The 27,924-nt window shown below is 45.1% G+C and overlaps 1 protein-coding gene across 2 annotated transcripts in view; it reads right to left on the bottom strand.

Moving 5' to 3' along the window:
* The window catches only part of LRRC73 (leucine rich repeat containing 73), a 130,834-nt gene that overhangs the window by 56,654 nt on the left and 46,256 nt on the right, over window positions 1-27,924 (bottom strand). For both annotated transcript variants that reach the window (XM_069236260.1, XM_069236261.1), the window contains exons 2-4: window positions 13,432-13,592; window positions 8,056-8,178; window positions 2,871-2,971 (exon numbers count right to left, since the gene is read on the bottom strand). In XM_069236260.1, coding sequence (XP_069092361.1) covers window positions 2,871-2,971; window positions 8,056-8,178; window positions 13,432-13,592 — 385 coding nt within the window. The remainder of the gene's footprint in view (window positions 1-2,870; window positions 2,972-8,055; window positions 8,179-13,431; window positions 13,593-27,924) is intronic.

Genomic DNA, 27,924 nt, shown 5'->3' with positions numbered 1-27,924 from the left:
CACTCATCCATTGAGGGATAAAGGTGGCACAGTAAAAATGTAAACTTTTCCTGTGATGTATCTTGGAGAGAAGAAAGAAAGAAGAAGAAAACAGTATATAGATGCAAGCATGATGGGAGCAATTCCTAACTAGGTTGTTATGTAGGTCTGAATGACCAAAGGATTGGACCAATGTTCGTATCCACACACTGGGACAATCACTACACGATGTTATGTTAAAAACACTCTTTATCCTTTTGTTCGCAGACTTCAGGAGCCGAACACTTGGTGCATTGCACTCGCTCCATGGAGGCATATGGTTACTTCACCAAAACATGTTTCCTGGTAGAAATCACTTATCACTTGCCAGATCTGTGTGGTTCTCCACAGCCAAACAATCTTTGAGGGGTCGTATTGTTGACGGGCACAATTCTGAGCATGATCCATATACTAGCCTGTTGTTGTGACGACAAGAGGCGACATATAGACTCTGCGACAGGCAAATGTACCATTGTGGGCTGGAAGCACACGCTACCTTACCACTGCTCGTCACTTACGCGTGGCTCAACAGTTACACAATAATTCACAATGCGGAACAATGTGGGCCACAACTTGAGGTCCATCTGACACACTTCAAAGCAGGCGCTGTACAATGGATGAGTTGATGACTGACTAGCAGGAACCAATCATCACGAGGATAGATCGCATCCCGAACTCGTTGCCAAACGTAAGGCGTAGTAGGTAACACAAGACAGTACGCAGTAACATTATTTATTTATAACAGTAGGAGTGCCAAGCACCAACTGGCATTGATGGTCACAGAACCAATCCTCAGCACCAATGTTCCAACAGTACCGCGTGCCAGGGAAGCACGCGCACATACACAGGAGCGAAGACAAGCAAGGGTGAGGAAAGAGGCAAAGCATCACTGTATTTAATAACTACAATAATTAATAATACTACACCGTCTCCATTACAAATGAGGGATCATCGGTCATGGCTCAGTGGCAGGGATCATCGGTCATGGCTCCAGTGGCAATGTCATTGGTCCTCCTTCCAGTGGAGGGATCATTAATTGTGACCAAGAAGTAGGATCAATGGTCATGACCTAGCGCCAGGGATGAGCATTTTTTAGTCCAGTGACAGAGTCATCGGTTGTGTCTCACTGGCGGGGGAGAGGAGGTTGGGTTATCAGCTGTGGCCCATCATTGGGGGAAGGGGCAGCGGGAGGGGGCGATCGTCAATCGCGCCCAACCAAGGCAGGTGGAAGGGGGGAATCAGTTGATTCCCAAAAGTGATGCTCAATGGTCGTGGCCCAGCAGCAGCTCTGGGCCTCAACTATAAGTGGATGGAGTCAGAGGTCTTTATTGTAGGGATCTTTGGTAGCCATACAAGATGTCCATTTACAGGCAAATCCTTTCATTGAAAGGGCTTACTAGAGGCCTAGCTCAAACTTGTAGGATGGTGGACAGCAGGGCGCTTGTCTCAGGACTCTCCTCATCAACAGGACAGGAGGAGGGAGTCTGAATCAGAGTAACCATGTTACCGGTAAGTGATTCAGGCTTAACTTGATATCCCAAAACTTCAATCATGCTTAAATGATTCAATACTAAGTTGTAAGAGGTGCTTGCCCCTGTGCAATCACCTGAGGCTCCCACCTAGACCCCCTCAACTGCAGACACAAAAAACTGTGTAAATTAGATGATGCAAACATCCCTACAGTGTTCTAAACCAGATAACAGAGTTTCCTGTTTCAAGGGAGGATTATGGGCAGGGTGCCACACATGCCTCAAACCTTGTGGTTCACACATCTACATCATCAAACCAATCGCTCTACTAGCCCAGGCAGGATACCGCCACCTCCCGTCACATCTAGAACCAGAGGGGTTCAGACCTACCTGCGGAGACCTGCAGCACAAACAGGTAGGCGTGGTCATACTCGGAAAGCAGCTCAGAGGTCGGCAGCCAGTTCACATCGCTGCCAGATTGGGTTTCTTTTTTAATAAGAATGTTTAAATAGTGCTTTAAACTGCACTTCTTTTTTCTAAGCACTGTAGACAACCGGTGTTAATTTGACCCAAGCTAATGGTGCTCAGTTTAACCACAGACTATGGACAGACAGAAGGTTGTGTTGGCCTTGTGGGTTTCAAAAATGCGACTTGTTGGTTACAGCAGAAATCAGCAGCAAGTGTTTAACTCAACGAGCCATATTGCGGCTACCCCACTTCTACTTAATCTCTTTACTGCTCACCAGGAATGCAAGGACCGAAAACAGGTGGAGAACTTGGTTTGCACGTTTCACTGACTTTTGAAATGTCTTGGCCTGCATTTAAGATTAAAGATTAACTCAAGAGAAGCTAGAACAGGCGTCAACCTGATTCAGCTTGCTGCAAGTTGACAATAAATTGCAAATTGTGGCCTTCACAGAGGAGCAGCGGAGCACGACAAACCCTGAACAACCATTGAGTGTATGACCTGCCAACACTGCAGAGGAATCCCACCCCCACATCTCATGTTCAACAGTAAGTTGTACCCAAAGCCACTCCTTCTACACACCGGATAACATACTGTACAAGTGAGACACAATTTGAGTGATCTCTTTAGACAACTTTCTGTCTCAGGAGAACATTGACACAATTGTTGCAGTGAATTAGGAGACTTGAAGCAGAGACCAGGCAGGAGATGCTTAGTACAAACAGTGGTACTTGGTCATTCAGGATCAGGAGTAGACATAGTAGAATTGTTGATACCCTTCCGGGTGAGTAGCGCGCTTAAGAAATTATTGATTGATTGAAGTAGTTTATACTCAGAACCCACCAGGAGTGAGGCACTTATCTGCTTAACCTCCTTGTCCAGGGCACCCGACGACAAGACCCAGAACATTACGTTACCTGTGCCGACGTGTTTGTGAGGCCAGTTCCTTCCAGGTCCAGAACCTCCAGGGTCCGACTGGACGCCACAGCTACAGTCAGCATCCCTGCGATGTGGTCACCTGGAGGCGAGGGATAGTCATCAGAACATCATGTGAACAACAGGTCACCCTACATCAGGTCACAGAGATGGTCATTCAAATGTAGAGCAAACTTCAGTTATCAAAGAATGCACACAAACACAAAAATCTAAGCACAAAACAAAAAAACAATACTCAGTGGCACAGGTCTGTACACAAAACTCCATGTTCTTCTGCATAGTTTGTATGGGATTACTTGAGCAGTGCTGAGGGTTTGTTCCAGGAATAGTTGGTTGCTTTTTTCCTGAATGATTGTCCACAGGGCCCACGCCTTCTACCAGTCTGAACAGAGGAGCTTTGCCACAAAATCCCCTAAACACTCACCCTACCCTGTTTTTTATGGCTACCCAACTGCCCATTGTGCATTTCTTATACACTGGAACCTATTTCCACCTAGGGTGTTGGTCCAGAATATTACAACCAGAGCGACTTGATCCAGTATTGCTCTGAGCCGGTGAATATTGAGGCGTCTCCCGTGATGCTGGTGAAACAACCGCCAGGTCCTCTTTGTTTACACAAAGATGGGAGCAGCATGGCAAGACAAAATTAAAATAAAATGGGGTGCACTAATATCACCCCACAATGTTACTACAAATACTTCAGAGGGGCATGTGAGTTGCTGTGGCACTAAGTTGTGTTGGTTGGGAGTTGCAATGGTTGTTGTTAGCTGTGATATTAGGAGGGATGAGCTGTACGTTGTTATGGTGGGAGCTGCGAGTTATGATGGGTGAGCTGTGACAGTCAAGAGTTGCCATTTAGAAATAACTGGATTTGTGACATCCCTTCACATTGTGTGAGCAGAAGATGCAGGAAGCCAGGTTATTTACTTTATTCTGACCTCCTATAGGAAGGCCTTGTTTGGTTACAATTATTTTAAAAGCATGCATTTTCCCTTTCCATGAAAATGGTTACTGGCCAATATTCCTTAAAGTGCCTGGAAACAGCATCTGCTTTCTTCTCAGTTGCCTCGAGGAGGTATCAATGCAGGTGTGAAACATGCTTCAGAACACAGTTGCTACCAATGTCCATCTCAAAGAAACAGAAGGATACTCAGGGCCTGACTTATACTTTTTTAGAGCTGCATTTACGTCATTTTTTTACTCAAAAGCGGCGCAAACGTACAAAATATAATTGAATTTTGTAAGTTTGTGCCACTTTTGCGACAAAAAAATTACTCCAATGCGGAGCTAAAAAAGTATAAATCAGGCCTCAATTTGCTAAGAAGAATCTCTGGTAACATTGCAAACGATTTTTTTGATTTTCAGACAGTTTTCATTTTTTATGTATTTAGTTGATATATTTGGACTTGTGCAGATCTTTGCTCATGGTAGCCTTTCAGCTCACCCTTTATGAATACGCGTTCAGCTTTGTGTACCACAAAGGGAGCAAAACTTTTTATTTGGTCTCTTTAGAAATGCAGGGGTGTTAATTCTGCCACTTACACCCTGAGCCATTACCAAACTTTCAAATGCTCACAAGCCACCACGCCACCCTTAGATTCAGCACTTCCATTCTGAGTTTTTGCCAGACTTGCTCTGAAGCCCTTGTAAAACTCTGACATCTACCACTTATATGCTGATCTTTTACGTGACTTAGAACATGGGAGATCACTTAGGAAGGTACTGGCTGCTGCTAGGAAACATTGTTGATGATTTGCAAAACAATCAGACCCTTCCTTGGTGTGGATTGTCCCAGAGGGAAGGCACTTTGAGGATCTGGTGTTTCACCAGCATGTAAACATTTCAACTATATTTAATAGCGCAAGCAATCTCAGATAGAAAAAAAAAGAAATATGGAGTAGGGACTGTAGGAGGCTGGCTCAGTATATGGTGTACACCTATAGGTGAAGCACCCTGTGAAGAGTCCAGGAAACCCTTAGTGATAGTGCTGACGGCTCTAGATAACCGAAATGAAAGCCATGAAGAGAGAACATCACTTTCATAGACTACTTGTTAATCCAATTTCAAGCTCTGTGTTGAGCTATTCCAATTCCACAGCATTGAAGATGTTAGTCAATCAGAAATAATTCTCATCCAATAGTTCAGTACTGTTCAGTGTTTTCTTTTCTTTGTATCCCATTTCGAGTGGACCCAGCCAAGGTGTTTTGTTCCCCCTTAGGAACTTCATCAGGGCAATCTATGCAGTATTCCTCCATATCCGGTCAAAACACGAAGTCTTAGGTTGATTCATCTTCCTGTATTTCAGTAAAGTGCTCGAGACACGGGTCAGCATTCTGGCAGCAGTACGGCTTGCCAGCATCAGGATAACCAGAGCTCTCGTAACGGTAGCTGTGGAGTGCAGCTGAGGCTTATCCAGGAGGGTGTAAAGCGGTTGTAAATACCACACAGGTCAATCAGTGAAATACACACAGGAAAAAACCACACCAGTGTTAGAAAAATATGCAATATTTATTATAACACAAACTCTAGAACTAACTTTGGTATAGGTCCTAGCCGGAGATATAGTCATACAAAAATATATTTAGCAACAGGTAAGTAAAGGCATACAATAGCATGGGCCCTTAAGGGGGGTGCAAACCATGTACTAAAATATTGGAATGTGAAACTCCCTCCCAACCCACACTACCACCCAAGGACCCTTAGGAATGGGAAAGTACTAACCCCCAAATGTAAGTAGGTAGGATTCCCCAGGCACCTGTGTGCAGAGTAGTAATCACGGGTCAATGTTCATAGGCTAACATGGGGAAGTCATTGTTGGAGTTTTCTTTTTAACGTTTTAGGACCCTTCCCAGAGGCCCCAAAGGAAACCTCTTGGGACAAGGGAGGTTGGATAGGGCCCCCACCCATAGATACCCAGAACAGTGGAGTACCTACACCAGGGAGTCCAGGTGCTTAGTGGAACCTCCCGCTGAACTTAATGGGGATCTCGGTTGTCCAGCTGCTGTCGCGACCTGTGAACCAGGTCGGTGGAATCCAGGCGTGGATTCCAGAAGAAGATGTCCTAAGGAGAGAGGGGACACAGTCCAGACCACCGTGATGCCCAGGTGGTGCAGGAAGGCAATGTCCACGCTTCTTGGTGATGCTTCCTGTGGGATGGTGGATGAAGAGGTGCAGCTGTGGAGTCCAGGCAATGCAGGAGGATCCCTGCCATTAGGCAGAGGAAGTCACAGGGAGGACTCAGCAGCACAACAAAGAGGGATGCCCAAGTTGCAGGAGTTGCAGGGAGGATGGAATTCTTGGAGCTGGAGAGTGCTGGAAGCCGGGGCTTCTTGGAGTTTGGAGGTCTTCAGTTCAGACTGAAGAGCCAACAAGAATTGGCAACGACAAACAGATGCAGTGCACAGGGGTTCCAGCAAAACAGCTACGGCGAGGGACCACAGACTTCGTAGTTGTAAAAAAGCGAGGACAGACCTCTAGAGAGCCACAGACCCACCACCTGTGTTGCAGAGCCTTGGAGAGTCCACGGGACAGCAGGATCCACAAGCTGGTAATCGTCGTTGAGGCGCCTGCGGATGCAGGGGAGTGACTCCTTCACTACAAGGGAGATTCCTTCTTGCTTTCCTAGTGCAGGCAGAGTCCCAGTGATTCTGGAGGATGCACGGCCACAGGGTTGCAGAAGTCTTTGCAGAACTTGGAAACAAAGTTGCAATAGGAGCCCTCCTATTGGTTACAGTCTTGCTTTTGGTTCCAGTGAAGAGCAGCAGCGTTTCTGGTGTCCAGGTTGCAAAAGTGTCTTGCAGAGCAGACTTGCAGATGGTTCCTGAAGTCTTACAGATGAATCAGGGGTCCCAACCTCAGGGGAGCCCCTAAGTAACCTGAAAGGGGGTTGGACACTTACTACAGTGACCCAAATATCGGTGGGGGGTAGGGAGGTTAGGGACGTCACCCAAGTGGACTAAACAGTCAGATGCTCTCAGGGGCCTCTGCTCATATTATTTCCAAGATGGCAGAATCAACTGGCCACCTGGCAGAGCTCTGTGCACCTCCCTAGGTGAGGAGCTGGACAGAGGGGTGGTCACTCCCCTGCCCTTTATGTGGTTTCACATCAGAGCGGGAACCGTGGGTACCTGTAGTGGTGCAAAATGGTTTATGCAAGGAGGGCACCAAATGCGCCCTTTAAAGCAGTCTGGCGGCTCTCAGAGTCCCCTCCTCCCCATCCCAGAGTCACCTAGTTCTAAAGAAGAGGTGGTTACACCTCTATCTTACAGGAAATCCTTTGTTCTGCCTTCCCCTGCCCGAGTTGACTCAGCAGCAGGAGGGCAGAACAGTGTCTGGGATCTGCAGCAGCACATGATGGCATGCAGACCCTGCAAGGCCGTACAGGCCGACATGGGGGATCCCCAATAGAACCCCCAGAGTACATGGTATCATGGAACTAGCGCTGGAATCGGTATAGTTGCATGATTCCAACTTGTTTAATACCAAACATGCTTATGTTTGGTGAAGCCATTATGTAGTTGGACCACTCCTGTTGACCAGTGTCCACTACATACCTTAAGATGGCCTTTCCGCACTTACAAAGCTCAGGGAATGGAGAGTGGGGTTTGTAGGGGCACCTCTGCTCATGCAGCAGTGCCCTCACACTTACAACAATGCACCCTGCCCTTGGGCTGAAGGGCCTACCTTAGGGGTGACTCATAGGGTCAGAGTGAAGTGACCATGACATAAGACAAATCTTATATCTGGAGTGAAATGTGCATGCACCATTTCACACAGGCGCCAACGGCAGGCCTGTAGTCACAGTTTGCATGGGCCCCCACGGGTAGCACAATACATGCTGCAGCCCATGGGAGACCCCTGGTGTACCAATGCCCTGGGTACCCAAGTGCCATATACTAGGGGCTTACATGGGTGCACCAGTATGCCAATTGTGGGGTGTAAAAGTTACCTTACAATTGCATTTAGGGGAGAGAGCACTGACACTGGAGTCCTGGTTAGGAGGATCCCAGTGTACTACAGTCTAAAAACCCTGACACAAAGCAAAAAGTGGGGGTAACTCTTACAGAAAGGTGCTACTTTACTAAAGGGACTCAAAAACTGCCATGCAGATAAATCAAGGAAACATGAAAAACTTGGCAGAACTGAGGTTACCACCCAGTCTCTCACCTAAGGGGTTGTAATCCAAATTCAACACCCGGATCTGGGAGCTGTGAGCCACTGCGATGGCCAGTCGAGCCCATCCCTTAGCGGTCACTGCGGGATTTGCACTTAAGGTCAATTCCTTCAGCCCTGAAAGGAGAAGAAAAACAATTCCGAACTTCATTATACAGTAGTACATAAACAGTGATCACAAACTGATTTTGTATTCATGTTCACAGTATGCCAAGCCTCAACCCAGAGCCACAAGCTTTCTTAATAGATTCTCTTAAACCCGCCTGGCAGCCTGACCTGCCTCAAGTAATGGAAAAACCTCACCTACAAGCACGGAATATGACCAAGATAGAGACAAGTACATTTTTTTTTTAAACTTCAGATCTCCACCTTCAGATCTCCACCTGAGGCTGGAGATCGGTCCACCATACTCCATGCCGTCATGGACCCTGTCTCCAGTTCTAAACTTTTTACCTACAAGTTATTGTTAACAGGTGTGTCACTCATTATATTTAGTTTGATGGAAACAAATAAAGCTGACGACATCTAGAAAGGAATAGGCTGCCCCATGAAAACCTAGGACTGGACAATTTCTGTGATGACGCGGATTGAAGTAGCCACTGAAAAACTCATCAGAGGTCCTAGCCGTTGTATCCCGGGGAGTGTGGACCCCTAAGGGGCAGATAAATTTAGAGCATCCATGTGATAACCAGTAATACTTAGCTGCTGGCTTTCCAGGTGCTTGGAAGAACTCTTCCATCTGTCCTGGACACCAGGTGGGCATTCAAACTCTCACCTTAACAAAGAGCCCACTTCTGAGACTTGGCTCCAATGAGAGAACTACAGGTGGAGGCGAGGACAGCAGCATAATGGAGGCCATTGACAGACTGGCATTCTGCGTACCGAAGGCCACAAGAAAGAACCGTGTTCTAGTATTGGTCCAAGAAAGAGTTCTGGTGGGAGGATGCTCCTAAGAGTTAGCCTGAGGAAAGTGGTGGGGGAGAAAGAATATTAGGGGCAGAGCTCAAAAAAACATGCACGCTCATGGAGTGCTAAAGAAAAAAATAGTTCTTAATAAGTAAGCAGTGGAAGGATACATGTTAGGATGGTAAAGAATCTATGCTCCAGTATAGGACCAAACATAAGAAGAGGAAGGCAAGCCATCCAATAAGAAGTGAGCAAATGAGTGACACAATGGGCAGGCTCTGAGATGACTAAGTTTCCGACATGGTCCACAAGTGGATTTCTCCTACAGAAAGCTAAAAGCTGTCTGGTGGGTGTATGGGCAGGGACCCTGGAATTATGTGTCAATGGAGCACCCAGTTATGCAGCAGTTGACTAAATTATGCGGCAAGACAAACTATGTGGCATAATGCAGCACTTTTTTTATAGGATTACTTCATTATTTTGACTTTTTTGTTTACAGATGTGAATACTGTGTGGGCAACTATTTCACCTCATTAGTACCAGTATAACAACCAAATACAGAAAGAAGCAGATGGCCAGTTAAGCTATGTGAAGGGCCTTTCACTGCGCATGAACACGTCGCCACATTTCTAGCAACTTTTGATCCTTTTGAGATAGAAACTTTTTTTGTTGAAATCTGCAGATTACGCAGCATATAATGGATTATGTGGCAGTTGTATCAAATACATAATTATGCGAGTAAAGCTGCAGCCGCAAAATTGCATAATTCCAGTGGCCCTGGCCATGGTCTCGGTGAGAGTGGGATCGGTGGGAAGGGTGTACCACCTGGCGCCGCGAGCCAAGTGTAAGAGAGATGAGAAGGCTGGCGGTGAAGTGGTCCTGCTCCGCCCTACCTGTGCCTCTAAACATGAAGGAGCTGGACAAATGCCCTGCTGTGGACAATAAAACAGGAGGTGGATAATCTGGGGATGGAGCAGGGCTCCCCCACCCTTCCTAACTCAGGGCCTGATTTATGGAAAGATAGCGCCGCTTTTGCGTCATTTTTTTTACGTAATAGTGGCGCAAATTTACAAAATATAATTGTATTTTGTAAATCTGTGTCGCTTTTGCGTCAAAAAATGACGCAAAGCCGGCACAAACTATTCTTAAATCAGGCCCTAAATGTCCTGCAGGGGGAGAAGGAATCTGCAGGAAGGGGCCACCAAAGAAAACCTCACTGAGCAAGATAACACTTAGTCAGTGCTTAATTTGTAAATAAGAAGGTGCCGGTGCCCAAAGCTCTCCTCTTAAACAGGCGGCTGCTGCAATTAAACTTGCGAGCACAGAATACTGAGGCTGCGTAATCCTGAAGCCATCCCGGGCCTCTTTAATCCATATAAAGCCGCTCCCTGCCCCTTCAGCTCACTCTAGCAGCTTTCTCCCATTGTGACGCTTTTTAGTGTTTCCCTTCCTCCGTCTTTCCCATATGTGTCTTTTGCTCGCAGCAAATGCTTGAGGCAGAAGAATAAGCCCCGGGCCTCAGAAATAAGTGCCGCACTGCACTTAGTGAAGTGTAATCTGCAAAGTGTTATTGCCCTGCCACCTGTCTGCGCTGGGAAGATGCAGGGGTTTCCTGATGAAGAGAGGGGTGGGCTCTTTCAGGGTGAGGGAATGGCTGGTGCACAGGAGTGAGGCTGGTGAGTGACACCACACAATCTGTTTCACGGTTTTATTTCGTGACATCGGTCATCCGTGTTCAAAATAAAACCCATTTGAAGCAAAACAAAAACAAAATTAGATCTGAATATTTGGCCGAGTAGAATGGATTTATTCGAAAGGTCATGACAAACAAAGGCGCCTGCGGCCTGTGATGCCCGTATGAACCAGAGACTTCAGCCTTTAAAAAGTGTAGCCTGAGTTCTCACTGATATGAAGTTTCAGGTCCGACAGAAGTTTCCATTAAAATACAATTCGGAGGCAGAAGCTGTTGTTTGTGGCAGGGGGCCCACTTCACCTCAAAGGCGAAACTGTCCCCCGCAGCGGCTGAACTTTCAGAGTGGGGCGTGGCATAAATGGTGGGTGCGAACCGTGGCAGCTGGTGACGTTTTACGATTACGATCGTGGGGTGAAGTACAGGCAGAGAAAGCGAGTGAGCCCTGATTACATGAGGCAAGATCGGGGGTCCCCACCCCAAAAAAAAAAAAATTGCGAAAATTGGGTCAAATAGTGCATTGTACAGCATACTCTATTGCTAAAAATGGCCAAAAAATGCAAAGGATTATAAACCACTCTCACGAAACAGACCCATGCTTTAACTGTGTGTCAAGGAAGTCTGACCCACACCGAAGGTGTTTGAGTTTCACTTTCCACTCGAAAAAAGTGGCACAATCAGTGGCGGCCGGTAATTTTAGGAGGGGTGCAGGCGGGAACCACACTCGCACTCATTCATTCACACACGCACGCATGCACATCCATTCACAACACTCATCAACGTTCAAACATACACGCACGCACCAAATATTCATTTAAAAAACACAAACACTTACCTTCACACAAACACACACTTACCTTCAGCCTTGGAGGTCCCAGGAGGGTTGGGACTGTTGCCTTCCCTTATTGGCTGACCTAAAGGCAGCAGTCAGCCTGGTCACAGAGTGGGATGGGGTCAGTGAGACTGCTGACCCCTCCCCACTCTGTGATGAGGTGTCACTGATTGACACTCGCCCTGGGCGCTTCAGGGCTTAAACCTGAAGCGATCCAGGTCGGAGTCAATGGTTGACGCTTTCCTCGTCACCCAGGGGAGGGCCTCGAGGCACCTTTGCTGAGCCGAGGAGGTCCCGCCCATAGGAGCTGTGACCTCTTCAGCCCAGCAAAGTTCAGTCAGGCAGCCAGGAGTCTGTGCAAATCGCGCATGTCTCACTCCTGGCTGCCTGACCTGAACATGGAGAGAGTCTGGCTGAGCAAAGGTCAGCCTGACAGACAGGCACTTCATGAGGGGCAAAAGGTGTGGGGGGGGGGGGAGCCCTCCGCCCTAAAGGATGGGTTGCGGCTGGACACAATACAATTTCACTAAAAAGTGGCCAAGTAGTCATGGATACTTGAGACAGTAAAAATGCAGTCTTTCTCTGCCTTCCTTTCTATCCTACCCCTTACAGGGGAGGGTCAGTCACAACTCACGAAGGGACACTGTAAAAAAACGGAGTGACTATAAACATACTATCCTGAAGGGTCCTAGAGTGGAACTACGCCCTAGGACAATCCATACCAAGGAACAGTCTACAAATCGTGCAGACTGAGAGGGCCATTTTGTTTTTTACTCTGCCGAGCGAGATGTGAGGGCGGGGCCAGTGCATCATTGCTGCTGATTGGCAGTGATGAGGAGTGGCCACTTCAGATTGAACTGCGCATGAAGGTTTGGTCAGTTATCTTACTACGGCAGCCCGGCGTGCAATTCAAACCTCTCCAAGGACGCTAGAGCCTTTCAGAGCGCTAAGCCAGCCTGCTCCAGCCAATCGAGATGCTTCACTGTTTATCATTGTTAACAGCATGAGAGCAGTGTCTGGATTGGATAAGGTAGTTGGTGCTGGGACCTTGTGCTCGGAGGAGTCTGGAGCCAGGGACTGAAGAACATTGAGAGGGAGCTGCAGGATAAGATAAGTGAAACTTTTCTTTTTTCTTTTTTAAATGCTTATTTTAATGTATAGTTGTAGCAACCCGCCATTTTTGTACGTCACCAACCGCCACTGCTGAAGGGATAATGTTTAGGGTTGCGTCATGCAACAGCCCGTGGCACTTGGCACTCAGTGCCCAATCTGATGTGAGATTGGACTCCTTGGAGCCAGCTCTGCCACTGAAGTTCAACAGCTCTACCAGTGTATCTCAGTCTCACACTGCTCCAGGACATGCACCTCTTTCAATTCACCTCACTGCTGCCTGGATTGGACCTCACACTTTGGTAGAAATGAGATCCACACCATAGCTCTGGTAAAGTACCTTGTAACTAGCCTATCGCACACTGCTATTCCAGTATGGAACCCTTGTCACATTTCACTACAGTCCCAACCCAGTTATCATTAGGCCTGGGTGAAATTTTATTTACGCTGGAGTAATCAGAGTAATTTCTGTAATTTCACGTTAATCGACAATTATGCGATTACACCCATTTGTGTGATGTCAGTCAAAAATGCCTTCGAAAGAGCACAGGAGCAGGACGCGGGCGGCTGCTGGCTGCCGCTGTGCCTTTTCTGTTGCATTTAGCACTATTATCTTAGTGCGAAATGCATCCTCACGTAAGTTTGCTGTAATTTTGTGTAATTACACTTCAGCAAATTACGCAAGTTACGCCCACCGCTATTTATCATCTTGCTGCATTGCGTCCTACGGATAGTGCTGCCATGGTGCCCTTCCAGTCACTAGCACAACCTCTTTCAGATCCACAAACCTGCCCCCCCAAGCTACCCCACATGAAAACCATCAGTGCCTTACCTGACTTGGCTCCATCGGGAGGCAGGAGCCCACAGATTAGGTTGACACCTTCATCGCCCAGCATGCAGTCGCCCAGGTCGAGGGACACCAGCGAAGGGTGCACTGAGAGGGCTGGGTTGAGAAGAGCCAGCCCGGCATCGGTCAGAGGGCTTCCATGTAGGCTGCGGACAACAGGAGGACAGAGGGTTACCTGATATGTTGCTTAGAGGTGCCATAAAAATACCAGTGGTCATAACAGAAAAATATTCTGATAGGTAACTATGAGGACATCAATCATTAGATGTTCTGGTTACCATAAGGAGGACAATAATTTTATGTGCAAGGTCACCATGTCCTGCCCTCAGATGATATTTCCATTTCAATTTCCAGTCCATGTCTATCTGGACCTTTCATCACCAGCCTCAATTCTAGCTTCCACCTCCAGTGCACAGAAGAATCTGTGATACATCAACTATGGTCAGGTGAGGCCCAGTGCATCCAGCTGGGCTAAGAAAACCTCCCAAGTATTAATACCCATGGTAGCCAGTATTCAGAGCATACTTACGCTTCATGACATATTTCCACGCATATCAATTCATAGGCCCCAACAAACTAAATCACTCACACAATGATGTCACAAATGCTGCAACATAAGATACCTCTGCACTGATTACAACACTTGTCGGGACAGGTGACATCATCATATGAGGATAACTTGTGTTATGGGACATGTGACGTCATCAGAGTGAAGATAGTTTATGCAGTGGAGCAGGTGATGTTAAGAGTTCAGAAAATATCACAATGATCGGGAGGGACACGAGTCTCATAAAACAAGCTATCTCCACTAATGATGTCACACTTGCCGTAATGATGATGTGTCATACGCATTACGTCTTAGAAACACATAGGCCCATATTTATACTTTTTTAGCGCCGCATTTGCGTAGTTTTTTGATGCAAAATCGGCGCAAACTTTCAAAATACAATTGTACTTTGTGTCGATTTTGCGTAAAAAAACTACGCAAATGCGGCGCTAAAAAGGTATAAATATGGGCCATAGTGTTTTGCAGAGGTGAAGGTAACACGGCTAAGTTTCAATTTTGTAACTTTTTTGTTTTTATTTGGAAGTTACTTTTAACATAATAGGCTGTCTTAACACTATTTTTACTTTAGTTTTTAGGGACTGTATACATAGTGGATACACCCTCACAGACCCACGCAGACACTCATGCACCCACTAACAGACGCACTGACACTCATATACCCATTCACAGACCCACTAACACGCATACACCCACTCAAAGACCCATTCAGACACTCAGACACCCAATCGTAGACCCACTCAGACATTTATACAACCACTCAGAGAGCCACTCAGTCACCCATACGCCCACTCACATACCCACTTACACATGCATGCACCCATTGAGTCACATTGACACTCAGTGAAAGACCCTTACTCAGTGAAAGACCCCCTCAGACCCCACTAACAAACTCATGCACCCACTCACTCGTACACCCATTCACAGACCCACTGACACTCATACACCCACTCAAAGACCCACTCAAAGACCCACTCAGACACTCAAAGACCCAGTCACACACCCACCAGAGACCCATCCAGACACTCACACACCAAATCACAGACCCACTCACTCTCACACACCCTCTCACAGACCCACACAGAAACATATGCACCCACTCACAGATCCACTGACACTCATACACCCACCCAAAGACCCATTCAGATGCTCAGACACCCACCACACACCCACTCACTCTCAGACCCACACAGACACTCATGCATCCACTCAGACGCACTGACACTCCTACACCCACTCACAGATTCACTGACACTCATAGCCCCACTCAAAGACCCATTCACACACTCACACACTCAGACACTCAATCATAGACCCACTCAGACACGTATACAACCACTCAGAGACCCACTCAGTCACCCATACACCCACTCACAGACCCACTTAGACATGCATGCACCCATTGACAGACACACTGACACTCATACACTCAGTGAAAAACCCACACATGGTGAAAGATCCACTCAGACACACATATCAACACACAGACCCACTATCAAACTCTTGCACCCACTCACAAACCCACTCAGTCATACACCCAATCACAGACCCACTAACACTCATACACCCAATCAAAGACCCATTCGGACACTCAGACGTCCGCTCACAGGTGCACTCACTCTCTCACACACCCACTCACAGACCCACACAGACACTAGGCATCCACTCTCAGACGCACTGATACTTAAACGCCCACTCACAGCTCCACTGACACTCATAGACATACTCAAAGACCCATTCAGACACTCAGGCACCCAATCATAGACCCACTCAGACACTTATACAACCACTCAGTCCCCCATACACCCACTCACAGACCCACTTAGACAAGCATGCACCCATTGACAGACACACTGACACTCATACACTCAGTGATAGACCCACTCAGACACACGTATCGACTCACAGACCCACTCACAAACTCATGCACCCAATCACAAACCCACCCAGTCGTACACTGCAGAACCAAAGAAACAAACCTGACATCCTCACAACCTTTTTCTTCCTTGCCTACTGTACCATGTTAAGTGTAAGTACTGATATGACGAGTTAGAGGATCACAAAACACCAGCTAGAGCAGTACATAACACATTAGAACTTGTGAGTATTCCAGAACAGCCACAAGACTTAAATGTATATGGCTCAATGCCTATACAGTCCGTTCATCCATTTCAATCGATTATCCGATTGTAACCAAAAAGACACTGATGAGCCACTTATTATTCTAGTAAATGGTGTGTCAACTAAGAATAAAACAATTTGGCAAGAGTTAGTTGATATTCATAAACTAAAACAAGCAACATTATACCTGGTACAGAATAATATTTATAATAAAAATGCTGATGTTGAACCTGATATGTCAAATGTTGAAGATTATAGCTTGCCAACAAGTGGACAAATAAAAAAGTGGATTGATCATGTTCAGAACAAATTTATGAGCACTACAGCATCCATCTGTTGCATTCCAAAGAAGTAATTGGTGATGCTAGTGAGCAGTTTCAAATGAAACAAGCAAAGGGAGCTCCCATGAGGCTCCCCAGTTGATTTCCCCAGTTGTTTCCCACTAGAGTAGGTAATCGCTATGATGACCGGCCCATACAAATACCAGCAGCTGAATACCGATCAACAAGATTATATTCAGAGGATCCAAGATTCCGACAGTGTATCCCATACATGCTACACCTTCTACTTGAGAGTGACTTGTTTGGACTTTCGTATGCAGTAAATCACATTCTAAAAACATGAGTTAATCTTCAAAATTTCAACAAAGTTCAAGAAAAGGACGAAAACTTAGAATACAACTTGATTCATTTAATGGCGTGCCAACGTTGTACCAACGAATATTGGTTCCATCACCAAGGAGAACTGAAATGTATGCGGAAAAACCTGGGTGCACCAACCTGGTTTCTGACACTCAGTTGCGCTGAGTATGCGTGGGATGACCTCCTTCAATTCTTGAGGGAGGCAAACTCAAACCTAAAATACATCAATGTAAACACAGCTGGAGAACTTTGCTCATTAGACCCTGCTAATGTTTGTAAATATTTCAACCACATGTACCAAGCTATGACGGCTTTTATCTACAACAAAAGCAACTCTTCTCTTGGTGAAGTAACTGATTAACTTTGGCGGAAAGGGTACCAGGCAAGAAGTGCTCCTCATATTCACATGCTGCTATGAATAAAAGATGCACCCAAATTTGTAGCACACACTGATGATCCTGTACTGTCTTTTATAGAAAAGTATGTGACATGTACCATACCAAAACACACTGGTGAAAGAGGTCTCAGAGAATACGTTTTGCATTTCCAAACACATAGATGCGGGAAGTACTATGTCATAAATACAGATCCAAAGGAAATTATTTATACAAGATGTCAATTTGGATTTCCAAGATCTGTCATTTCAAAAGGAATAGTAAACAGCCTCTTGTCTTCAGTCAGACATACACTGACATGGAAATCACCAAAGAACAATTATGATCTAAGAAGAACAGAGACTTCAAAATATACTAATGACTACAACCCTGTGATTTTAAAAATGTGGAATGCTAATATGGATATACAATTTGTTGCAGACAACTCCATAGCTGTGGCTCGGTATATCACGTCATGCAATACAAAATCTGAGAAGACAGAGAAGGAGATGTGGGAGAAGATTTCTGCAGAGAAGACACTTTGCAAGAAATTTTATTTTTCAGCTTGAAAATGCTTTCCCATAGGAAAATGGGATTGTATAAAATCAGTGACAGGGTGAGTTTGGCAAGTTTATTCTCAAAATCAAAAGGTATTGTCTGGGTAAGCCTTGGTCTAGCTAGAACACAAAACAGAGTGGTAAAGTATTTCTGGGAAATTCAGTACCTAGCAGAGTTTGAACCACAAAGTACAACATTGTGAAATCAAATATCTTGGTTAGGTACTATCCAAGACGAAGCCCATATCTAGAAGACAAGTGCCTTCGAAACTACAGATATAGAAACAATGTAAGTGAAAAAATAGAAGAAGGGGAATATGCAGTGTGTGGATGTAATGGTTGTTTAGTCAAACATGCAAAAGAAAATCTAATTAACCACCAAAAACTTAGTTGACAAACTCCTGACAAAAGAGAGTTTCTCTATTTAGCTCTTCTTCAACTGTTCAAGCCTTGGCATAGTGAATTTGAATTACTTGGGGAGTATGACTGCTATGAAGATTTTTTTAATGCTGTCAAAGATACCATTCAGTGTTCCATATCCACAAACTATTTACAAGTGTTAAATGATGAGATACAACAAGAAGAAATGATTGCTGCTGATGTAGCTAAGGCCAGTTCTCAAAGCAGCCAAAGTTCAGCACCACTAAGTCAAGATCCTCTTGGACAATCTATTATTGAAAATGGAGCTGCAATAACTACGAATGAAGTGGAAACTGCAATGGAACAGGTGAGACAAAAATCTCTGGATCTAGAACAGTTAATTGCACAACGGAACAATGAACAGAAGGACATTTATATTGAAGTAAAAGACAAAATAGAACCTGGATGTCTTCACAAGAAGAAATAATGCAATTGCTCATCATTCAAGCCAATACTTTTATGCATCAGTGACCAAACTGGTTCTGGGAAAAGCTTTTTAATAAAAGTTTTCTCCACATTCTTACACAAAACTACAGTATCAAATGTATTGTGTTTAGTAACAGCACCGACAAGATTAGCTGCACACAATATCAAAGGAACAACTTCACACAGATTACTTAGGCTACCACTAGAGCATGATAATAAACTGGAATACCAGAAGTTATCTGTTGAAGCGTGTCATGAGGTGGCAAGAGCTTTGAAGAAATGTAAGCTTTTAATTATTGATGAGGTAAGCATGGTTTCCAATATAATGTTACCCTTGTTCACCTGAGAATGCAAAAGACTGTAAAAACTAAATACCATGTATCATTTGGAAGAAAGCATTTAATTGTTTTTTTACGTGACCTACTACAACTTACTCTTGTTAAAGGACAGCCTATGTTAAAAAATCTTTCACATGAAGAAACTCGGAACTCTTTGGGAAGTATTGGCAATGTAAACATTTGGCAGCATTTCATTTCAAATACAAGGAGCTTGTGAAACATGTGTCAAGTCACTGATATGGAATATGGAAACATTCTAAAGAACGTTAGAGTAGGAGTTATGACAGAGGAGGGAAAATAGATGTTGAAATGTCGACTTACTAAGAAACCTTTTTCCTGTAAGAGGACGGCAGCAGAGCTAATATATGATTTTTGTAAATTAGGGAAGTCCATACTTTCTTTAATGCCCACACTTCAACAGTGTGCTGAATTAATGCAGAATTACTAAATCTAGAGAATAAAGACATTTTGGAGATGCCTGCTACCGACAAAATGGAAAACCAAGGAGTAACTGTGCTACTAAGTGAAAAACTACAAGATAAATTGAACTCTTTAGAGAAATCTGTATTCAGGACTGCTGGACTAGAGAAGTGTTTCTGCAAAAACTGTCAAGTAATTTTCAGATGTAATTTAAGTGTTGAAGAAGGATTAGTAAATGGTGTGATGGGTAAAGTTATAGATTTCATTAAATACCCTAACCATGATGAGGTTCAATTCTTAGCTATAAAGCTTGATCAGGTTGATGGCGCTAAGCAAATTGGACGAGGAGCAGTATGTTTTTTGCTTGTAAAAGACCTAAATAACTGGTGAAAACAGTTCCCAGTCTGTCTTGCGTATGCTGTAACTATCCAGAAGTCTCAAGGTTTAAGCGTTGATGCTGCATTTATTAATATTGGAAGTACTGTATTTAAAGAAGGTATGTCATATGTAGCATTGTCATGAGTTTGAACGTGATCTGTTTTTTCTGGTGGATTTTGATGAGAAGATGCTTAGTGCAGATGCAAATTGTGTGAGAGAGTTCAACAGATTAGGAAATAAATTTGCTCCTCACTTAGGACAGTATCCCTTTTATGAAAAACCTATATTATGTCCTAAGTGGAAACTGACAAAAGAAGCAATAAAAATTACAGAAAAGATAACGAGCAAAGCTAAACAAAAAGATGTCAAGAAGAGAAAATTGGAAAATGATGGAGATTTTGTAGATTACCAGTTGGATAACACTACTGGTGTACACTACTATTCACCTATTCACCACTCATGCACTCAGTCACACATAGACCCACTCATGCACCCACTCACTTATCCATACAACTCATACACCCTCTCACTCACCTATACAATCAGTCATACACCCACTCACTTAATAACCACTCATCCACCTCATCATTCACCCATACAGCCATTCATGCAGCCATTCACCCATACAGCCACTCATTCACTCAGTTACCCATATACCCAGTTATACACCCACTCAGTCACCCATTGAATCACTTATGCACTCTCTCTCACACCCATACAACCACTTATGCAACCCCTCACTCACAAAGCCATTCATGCACCCACTCACCCACTCACTCACCCATACACCCACTTATGAACCCAGTTGCTCACCTATAGAGCTACTCAAGCACCCTATCACTCACCCATACAGCCTCTCATGCAATCACTTACCAATACAGCCACTCATGCAATCAGTCACCTGTATAGTCACTGATGCACTCACTCATCCACATCCACTGATGTACTCACCCTTACACCCACTCATGCATCCACTCACTCATCCCATATAACCACTCATACACCCTGTCACCCACACCGCTACTCATACACCCAGTCACTCACCCATAGAGCTACTCATGTACCCTAACAGTCACCCATATACCTCCTCATGCACCCACTCACTCACCCATACAACCACTCACACACCCTATCACTCACCCACTCCGCCATGCATACACTCATTCACTCACCCATAGAGCTACTCATGCACCCTATCAGTCACCCATACACCCACTCATGCACTCACTCACCTATAGTCACTTATTTACTCAGACACCCATGCAGAAACTCATGCACCCAGTCAATAACACATTCAACAACTCATGCAACCCCTCACTCATACAAACTGCCGCTCATGCAGCCTGTTACTCACTCATACACCCACTCATACAACCAGTCACTTACATACACAGCTACTCACACACCCTTTCACTCACCCATGCACCCACTCATGCACTCAGTCACTCACCTATACAGTTACTCATCCACTCACTCACCCATCCAGACACTAATGCACTCACTCACTCATGCATGCAAACACTCACACACCCTCTCACTCACCCATAGAGGCAGTCACGTACCCACTCACTCCCCCTTATAGTCACTCATGCACTCACTCACACACCACTGATGCACCCACCCACTCATACACCCTAACATGCACTCAATAACTCACCCATACACCTACTCACTCACCCATTAGACCACTCACATACCTTCTCAGTAACCCAAACATTCACACATGCACTCGCAGACTCACCCATACACTCTCTCATGCACCCACTCACTTGCCCATACAACCACTCACACACAATCTCACTCACCCATACAGGCACTCATGCACCCAGTCACTCACCCAAACAGCTACTCATGCACCCAATTACTCACCCATACAGCCTTTCATGCACCCAGTCACTTACCCATACAGCCACGTATGCACTCAGTCACCCATATATCCAAATATGCACCCACTCACTCACCCATATATCCACTCATACACCCACTCACTCACACATACAACCATTAACACACCCAGTCATTCATCCATATAGCTACTCACACACCCAGTCACTCACCCCATGGCTACTCATGCATCCTATCACTTACCTATACAACCTCTCATGCACCCAGTCACTTACCCATACAGCCACTCATGTACTCACTCACCCATGCACCCACTCACTCACCCATACAACCACACACACACCTTCTCACTCACCCATAGAGGCAGTCATGCACCCACTCACTCACCCTTACAGTCACTTATGCGTTCACTTACCCATAAAACCACTTAAGCATCTTTTTACTGACAGCCAGTCATGCACCCAGTCAGCCACCCATACAGCTACTCATGCACCCTATCACTCAGCCATGCAGCCACTCATGCATCAAGTCACTTACCCATACCACCACTCATGCATCCTCTCACTCACCCATACCGCCACTTGTGCACCCAGTAACTCACCCATAAAGCTAACACACCTCATCACTCAGTAATACAGCCCCTAATGCATCTAGTCACTTACTTATAAGCCACTCATGCACTCACTCACTCATGCACACACTCATGCACCCACTCACTCACCCATACAACCACTCACACAACTTTTCACTCACCCCTAGAGGCAGTCACGCACCCACTCACATTTACAGACACTCATGCATTCACTGACTTATATACTATCCACTCACTATCTCATACACCCAGCACACTCAACCATACATTCACTCATGTAGCCTCTCACTCACCCAAATATATAAGTATTTTTTTAACCAGAATAGGTGATTCTAAACACAACCATTTTGTTTATTTTACACCGTTTTTAAATGTTTTTGTGTTTTCAAATAATTTTTTGGGTGTTTTAAAAAAATGTTTGTTGAAAAAAAACTTTAAAACATAGTGCTACGTAATAAACAGCACAAACTTTTTTAAAGAACAGAAAAAACTAACACTTATGAGTGTTGATGCTGTTTATGATGGTTGAGAGTGATTGTTATTCCACACTCGAAATAGCTTTACATGTGAGGCAGTGTTGTCCAACAGCAGCAAACTCTGGAACAGTTAGTGGTGAGTTTGTAGACAACACATGTCCAGATGATGTGCCTGGTTGTGAATCCTGGTCTGTGCATCTTCCAAGGAAGTCCCTTTTCGTTTCTGCTCTTGCGAGGCGTGCACAATGAATGCTTTGTAGATGCTTCACCATTGATGAAGTGCCACAGGAGTATTTTCACTTGGATCCCGAGCCAGAACTTTCTTGCCCAGTGTGCCTGTTACCTAGCGAGCATTTACTTTCCCCCCCTCTGGAATTGTGAAGAAGGTCCAAACAGTGCTCTCCTTCTTCTTTCTGGGGGGTTCCTCCTCATCAGAATGATTGTTGCGAAGATCTTCATTTGGCGGTGAAGCAGCTGCCACCTTATCCTTTTCAGCAAAACATAAACCCCCCCCTCAAAAAAAGAACCCAAATTGCTATATAGTAACAAAGGTCTGTTCCTAGTGAAACACACCCAAATGATGACTGAACATGGGTGGAGCCTTCCTGTAGAAATAATGGAAATCTGTTCAGCCAATCAAATCTTCTTTTGGGTTGTCACATGGAGTACGCGACTGCATCTCGTACACGCCACGACTGAGTCGCGTCTTTGTCAAATCTAATAAAAACATGATTGAAAACTTATGTATGTATGTTTGTACCACTTTTGGTATTCTAATTGTAATCCTCTGGCTTCAAATTGTATTTTAAAGCTGTATTTATATACTATTTCATATTGTTAAAAATACATCACAGTAGGGGTCACGTATGCTTCGCGACTCCCAAAAAAGCATCAGTAAAATACATTTTCAATAGAAAATAGTCTATTCTAATACTTTACAAATGAATCTCTTTATGTAACCAAAAGTTATGAAATGCTTTTATATATCTTTTAAAAGTAAGAAAAATACAGTAGAGTCAAGACTGGAACGCTACTAGTCGCGATTGAGACTCAACTCCAGAATTTTAATTTTTTTTAAATTACCACTATATTTCCAGAATATGTTCATATATCGCACTTTAGAAGAACCATAAATAAAAAAATAAAACATCACTTAAAAAATTACAAAAGTTACAGGTAAGAGTTACAAAATATAAATTGCAAAAAAACATACAAATTATTTTAAAAAAAACAAAGGTTACAGGGATGTTATAGTTAGGAAATACAAGTAAAAAAAAAAAAACATAGAAATTCACTCAAAAAAACCAAAAAGGTTACAGGACGTTTTAATTAGGAAATAGAATTTAAAAAACATAGAAATTCACTGAAAAAGCCAAAGTTTACAGGGACGTTATAGTTAGGAAATAGCATTAAAAAAACCTTGGAAATTCACTGAAAAAAAACCCCAAAAGTTACAGAAACGTTATAGTTAGGCTCACATTTAACTCATACAAAACCATAGAAATTCAGCAGTTGTTGTTACCTGAGCTAACTATAACTTGCACCCACGAAATGCACTGCTTATGACCTCACATATTACATTACTCATGACATGGTCAGTAACCACTGATGACATCATCCAGAGTCACTCACACACCCAATCACACACCCATACAAACTCTCGTACCTTTTCGCACACACAACTACTCACTCACATACTCATTCACAGGCACATAACACTACTGACACACCCACTCTCACTCATTTACATAACCACTCACTCACCCATTCAGCACTCAGTTATTTATGCACTCTTACAGCTACTCACAAAACCACTTACAAAACCCATACACCCACTCACACACCCATTCATATACCCAAACACATACCCACTAACAAACCCACACAGCACTGACACACCCATGCACTCATCCATACAACCACTCACACACCCACTCAGCCATACAGTCACAGACACAGCCACCTACTCACCAATACACTCACTTCCATACCCAGTCACTCACCCATAGAACCATTCACCTGTATATGCACTCACACACCCACTCACTTACCTGTACAGCCACTTACACAACCGCTTGCTCATCCATACAGCTACTCACACATCCACTCACTCTCACATACAGTCACTGCCACATCCACGCACTTGTGCATACAGCCACTGATACACCCACTCACTCACCCATACACTCACTGACAGTCACAAACACTTTCACTCACCCATAAAAGCACTCACACACCCACTCACCTGTACAGCCACTCACACACCCACTCATGCAACCAATGCAGCCACTCATTAACCCATACAGCTACTTACACATCCATTCACTCTACCATACAGCAACTGACTGAACCACTCATTCACCCACAGACCCACTCACACATCCATACAACCCCTTACACTCACTGGATGAGGTTATCAGTGATGTCCTCAGTGATGTCACTGAGCATGTCATGAGTGATGTAATATGTGGGGTCATAAGCAGTGCCTTATTGGGGCACAAGTTATAGTTAGCTCAGATAACTACAGCTGCTGAATGTCTATGGTTTCTGAGGAGTGTAACGGGAGCCTAACTATAACGTCTCTGTAACCATTGTTTTTTTTCAGTGCACATATATATCATAATTTCCCTTTTCCCATCTCAATGGTCAGGTCTGATCAGTAAGAGCCCAGGCTGCTAATACTTTAGGATAATTGCTATGGTCAGGCATGGCTCGATACCTGGAGTGTGGCAGGGTTCAATATTTAGATTTGCTTGTGGTGGTCACAGTTTCATATGAAGGATTGATTGCTGCACTTCTGAGACATTGGGTTGGTTCCATGGTCTGGCACTGCTCAATATTTTGAACTGATTGGGGATGGTTGCGATGACCAAGCCAGCCGCAATACTTGGGAATTGGTTGCGGAGGTGAGCCAGGCCTGGTTGAAATGGTTATGCAGGAATAAATATCTGAGAGCTGGGGTAGGAAGCTGGCTCTCTATATGGTGCACTAAAAGCAAGTACACCGTGCAGACAGTCCAGCGGATCCCCAATTGGTTTGCAGAGTCAAATGTAGATATTACTAACGCTCTATTTTGTGGTTGTGTGAGCGAGCAGTTAGGCATATCACAGGATAGTGCTAAGCATTTGTTGTACCCAAGAGGCAATAAATGAGGGACACACTCAGAGTAAATCTGAGACCAATTTAGAAAAATAACACTTCTATTTATATATAGTTTGAAACCCAGAACTACATAACAAGGTAAGCACATTTTTAAGCATAGATACTGTTCATTTGCAAAAACAGACAGTGCAATTTTTTAGTTCTTCAATGTTAACCTATGGGAGGAAAACAAATTCAGCAAACAGGTTCAATACAGTGACTTACTGGACCAATCTCCTGGGTTTTAGGTGAGTAGAGTGGGCAAGGTCCAAGGCAGCACCCACAGTACACCCTCAGCGGCAACGGGGCAGCCAGGTGCAGGGTGCAAACCAGCATTGGGTGCCCAATGCATTCCTATGGAGATCACCACTGTGAAAAGAGGCTGCAGGTAAGGACTGGGCATCCTGTTTGGGTGAGCCACTGAGTGGGAGACACTAGTGGAAGTGGATCTCCTCTCCTTGGTCAGGGCATCCAGGTGCAGCGGGTTTTGGGCCGTCAGGTGTCCATCACCAGTGGCAGTCGCAGTGGAAGGGGGGTCCACAGGAGAGGCTGCCAGCGTGGACTGGGGAACCATCCGGATGTACTAACAAGTGAGCTCAAGTCTTATGAGCCTGGGGGATGTGGTGTTACCAGTGGTCCTCTTCTCAGTCCGGGGCAACTAGGTGCAGAGTTGCCGTGGACCATCAAGGTTACCATCACCGGGGGCAGTCTCGGTTGAGGAGGGCCTGCACAAAGAGGCTCCAGGTGTCAGTGTGAATGTTGCAGTGGGAAACCCCACAATGGACTTTGTCTCTGGAGCGGCTGGGGACCAGATTGGCACAGTTGGCCCACTTCAAAATAAGCTGGACGGCTTGTGTGCAGTGGTACTGTCTGGTGGCCAGTTTTGGTGGTCAGGAATCCTCTTCAGTGATTCCTGGGTGCCTGCAAGGATACAGGGAACAGCTCTGCTCCTCCACAGGAATTCGATGTGCTGGAATGAAGGCTGCAAGTCTTCCTGGGCTTTTGGAAGTGTCAACAGCTGGAGGGTGAGGCGTCTTTCTCGCAGTTGTCGAAGTCCACAGGCAGACTGGCAGGGTTTGTGCTGTGTCGGTCGCAGATCTTCCGTTCTTACCTTTTGCATCTCTGGAGTGTCCTTCGTCTTCAGTTCAGAGGGGATCTGAATTCTTGGGTTCAGGGGTGCCACATTAATACTCAATTTAGGGGTGTTACAAGAAGGGCCAGGTGGCAGCCAATGGGCTGCCCACCTTTAGGGTGACTACACCCTCTTTATGACCACTTCCGTTGGGAACTGGGCATAACCCTGACCCTAGAGGTCGAATTCCACCCAAAACAAGATGGAGGAATTTATAAAGTGGGGCCCACTTAAGCTTGCCCACCTTGGGAAGGGGGGGGAGACTGGTTTGAAGTGGGCATACCTAATCTGACTAATTTTCCCACTTGTCTTGCCGCCAAAAAGTGGGGTCAGGACAGGGGGTTTGGTCATCTCCGCCATTTGGAGAGACCTGGGTCGCATTACAAAGGTAGCTAGGCCTATGAAGCTTCCTGCCCTGGAATGTCCATCTTGACTGGATGAGGTGCCAACACCCCTTCCCAGTGCAGGCTTTTCTCTCTGGCCCACAAGAGCACTGCCTCTTACCTTAGGGGGGGTCAGAAACGTGGCTAAGGTGGTTGAACTGGTCCGGAACTGTCAGTTTACACACTAGTATGGGTAGGTTTTCAGGGGCACCTCTAAGGTGCTCTCTGGGTGCATGTATTGGTAGTTCCAACACTGGCATCAGTGTGGGTTCACCAATACGAGAAGTTTGATACCATACATCCCTATCTTCAGTGAAGCCATCATGTAGCTGGGGAACTTGTAGTGACCAGTGTCCAGCACATGTTTTTAAAATGGCTTCCCTGGTCACTTACTGTGTCTGAGAAGCAACAAAGACATAGCAGGGGCATATCTGCTTATGCAGTTATGCCTTAACATGCAATACAATGCACCCTGCCTCACGCATGTAAGGCCTGCTAGAGGGGTGACACATAACATGCAGTGTTAAGGGACATGGCACACAGGCTGTGTGCCATGTTGCGTTTTCACTTTTGTCTGTACCAAAACACACAGCTGGCAATGGGAGCCTGTCATGTGCTTGGTGAGGGGTCCCTAGGGTGGCACAATTTGTGCTGCAGCACTTAGGGACC

Source organism: Pleurodeles waltl, chromosome 5 (genome assembly GCF_031143425.1).
Source record: "Pleurodeles waltl isolate 20211129_DDA chromosome 5, aPleWal1.hap1.20221129, whole genome shotgun sequence".
NCBI lineage: Eukaryota > Metazoa > Chordata > Amphibia > Caudata > Salamandridae > Pleurodeles > Pleurodeles waltl.
The sequence above is the reverse complement of the archived record's forward strand: the minus strand, read 5'-3'. Positions and strand labels throughout refer to the sequence as shown.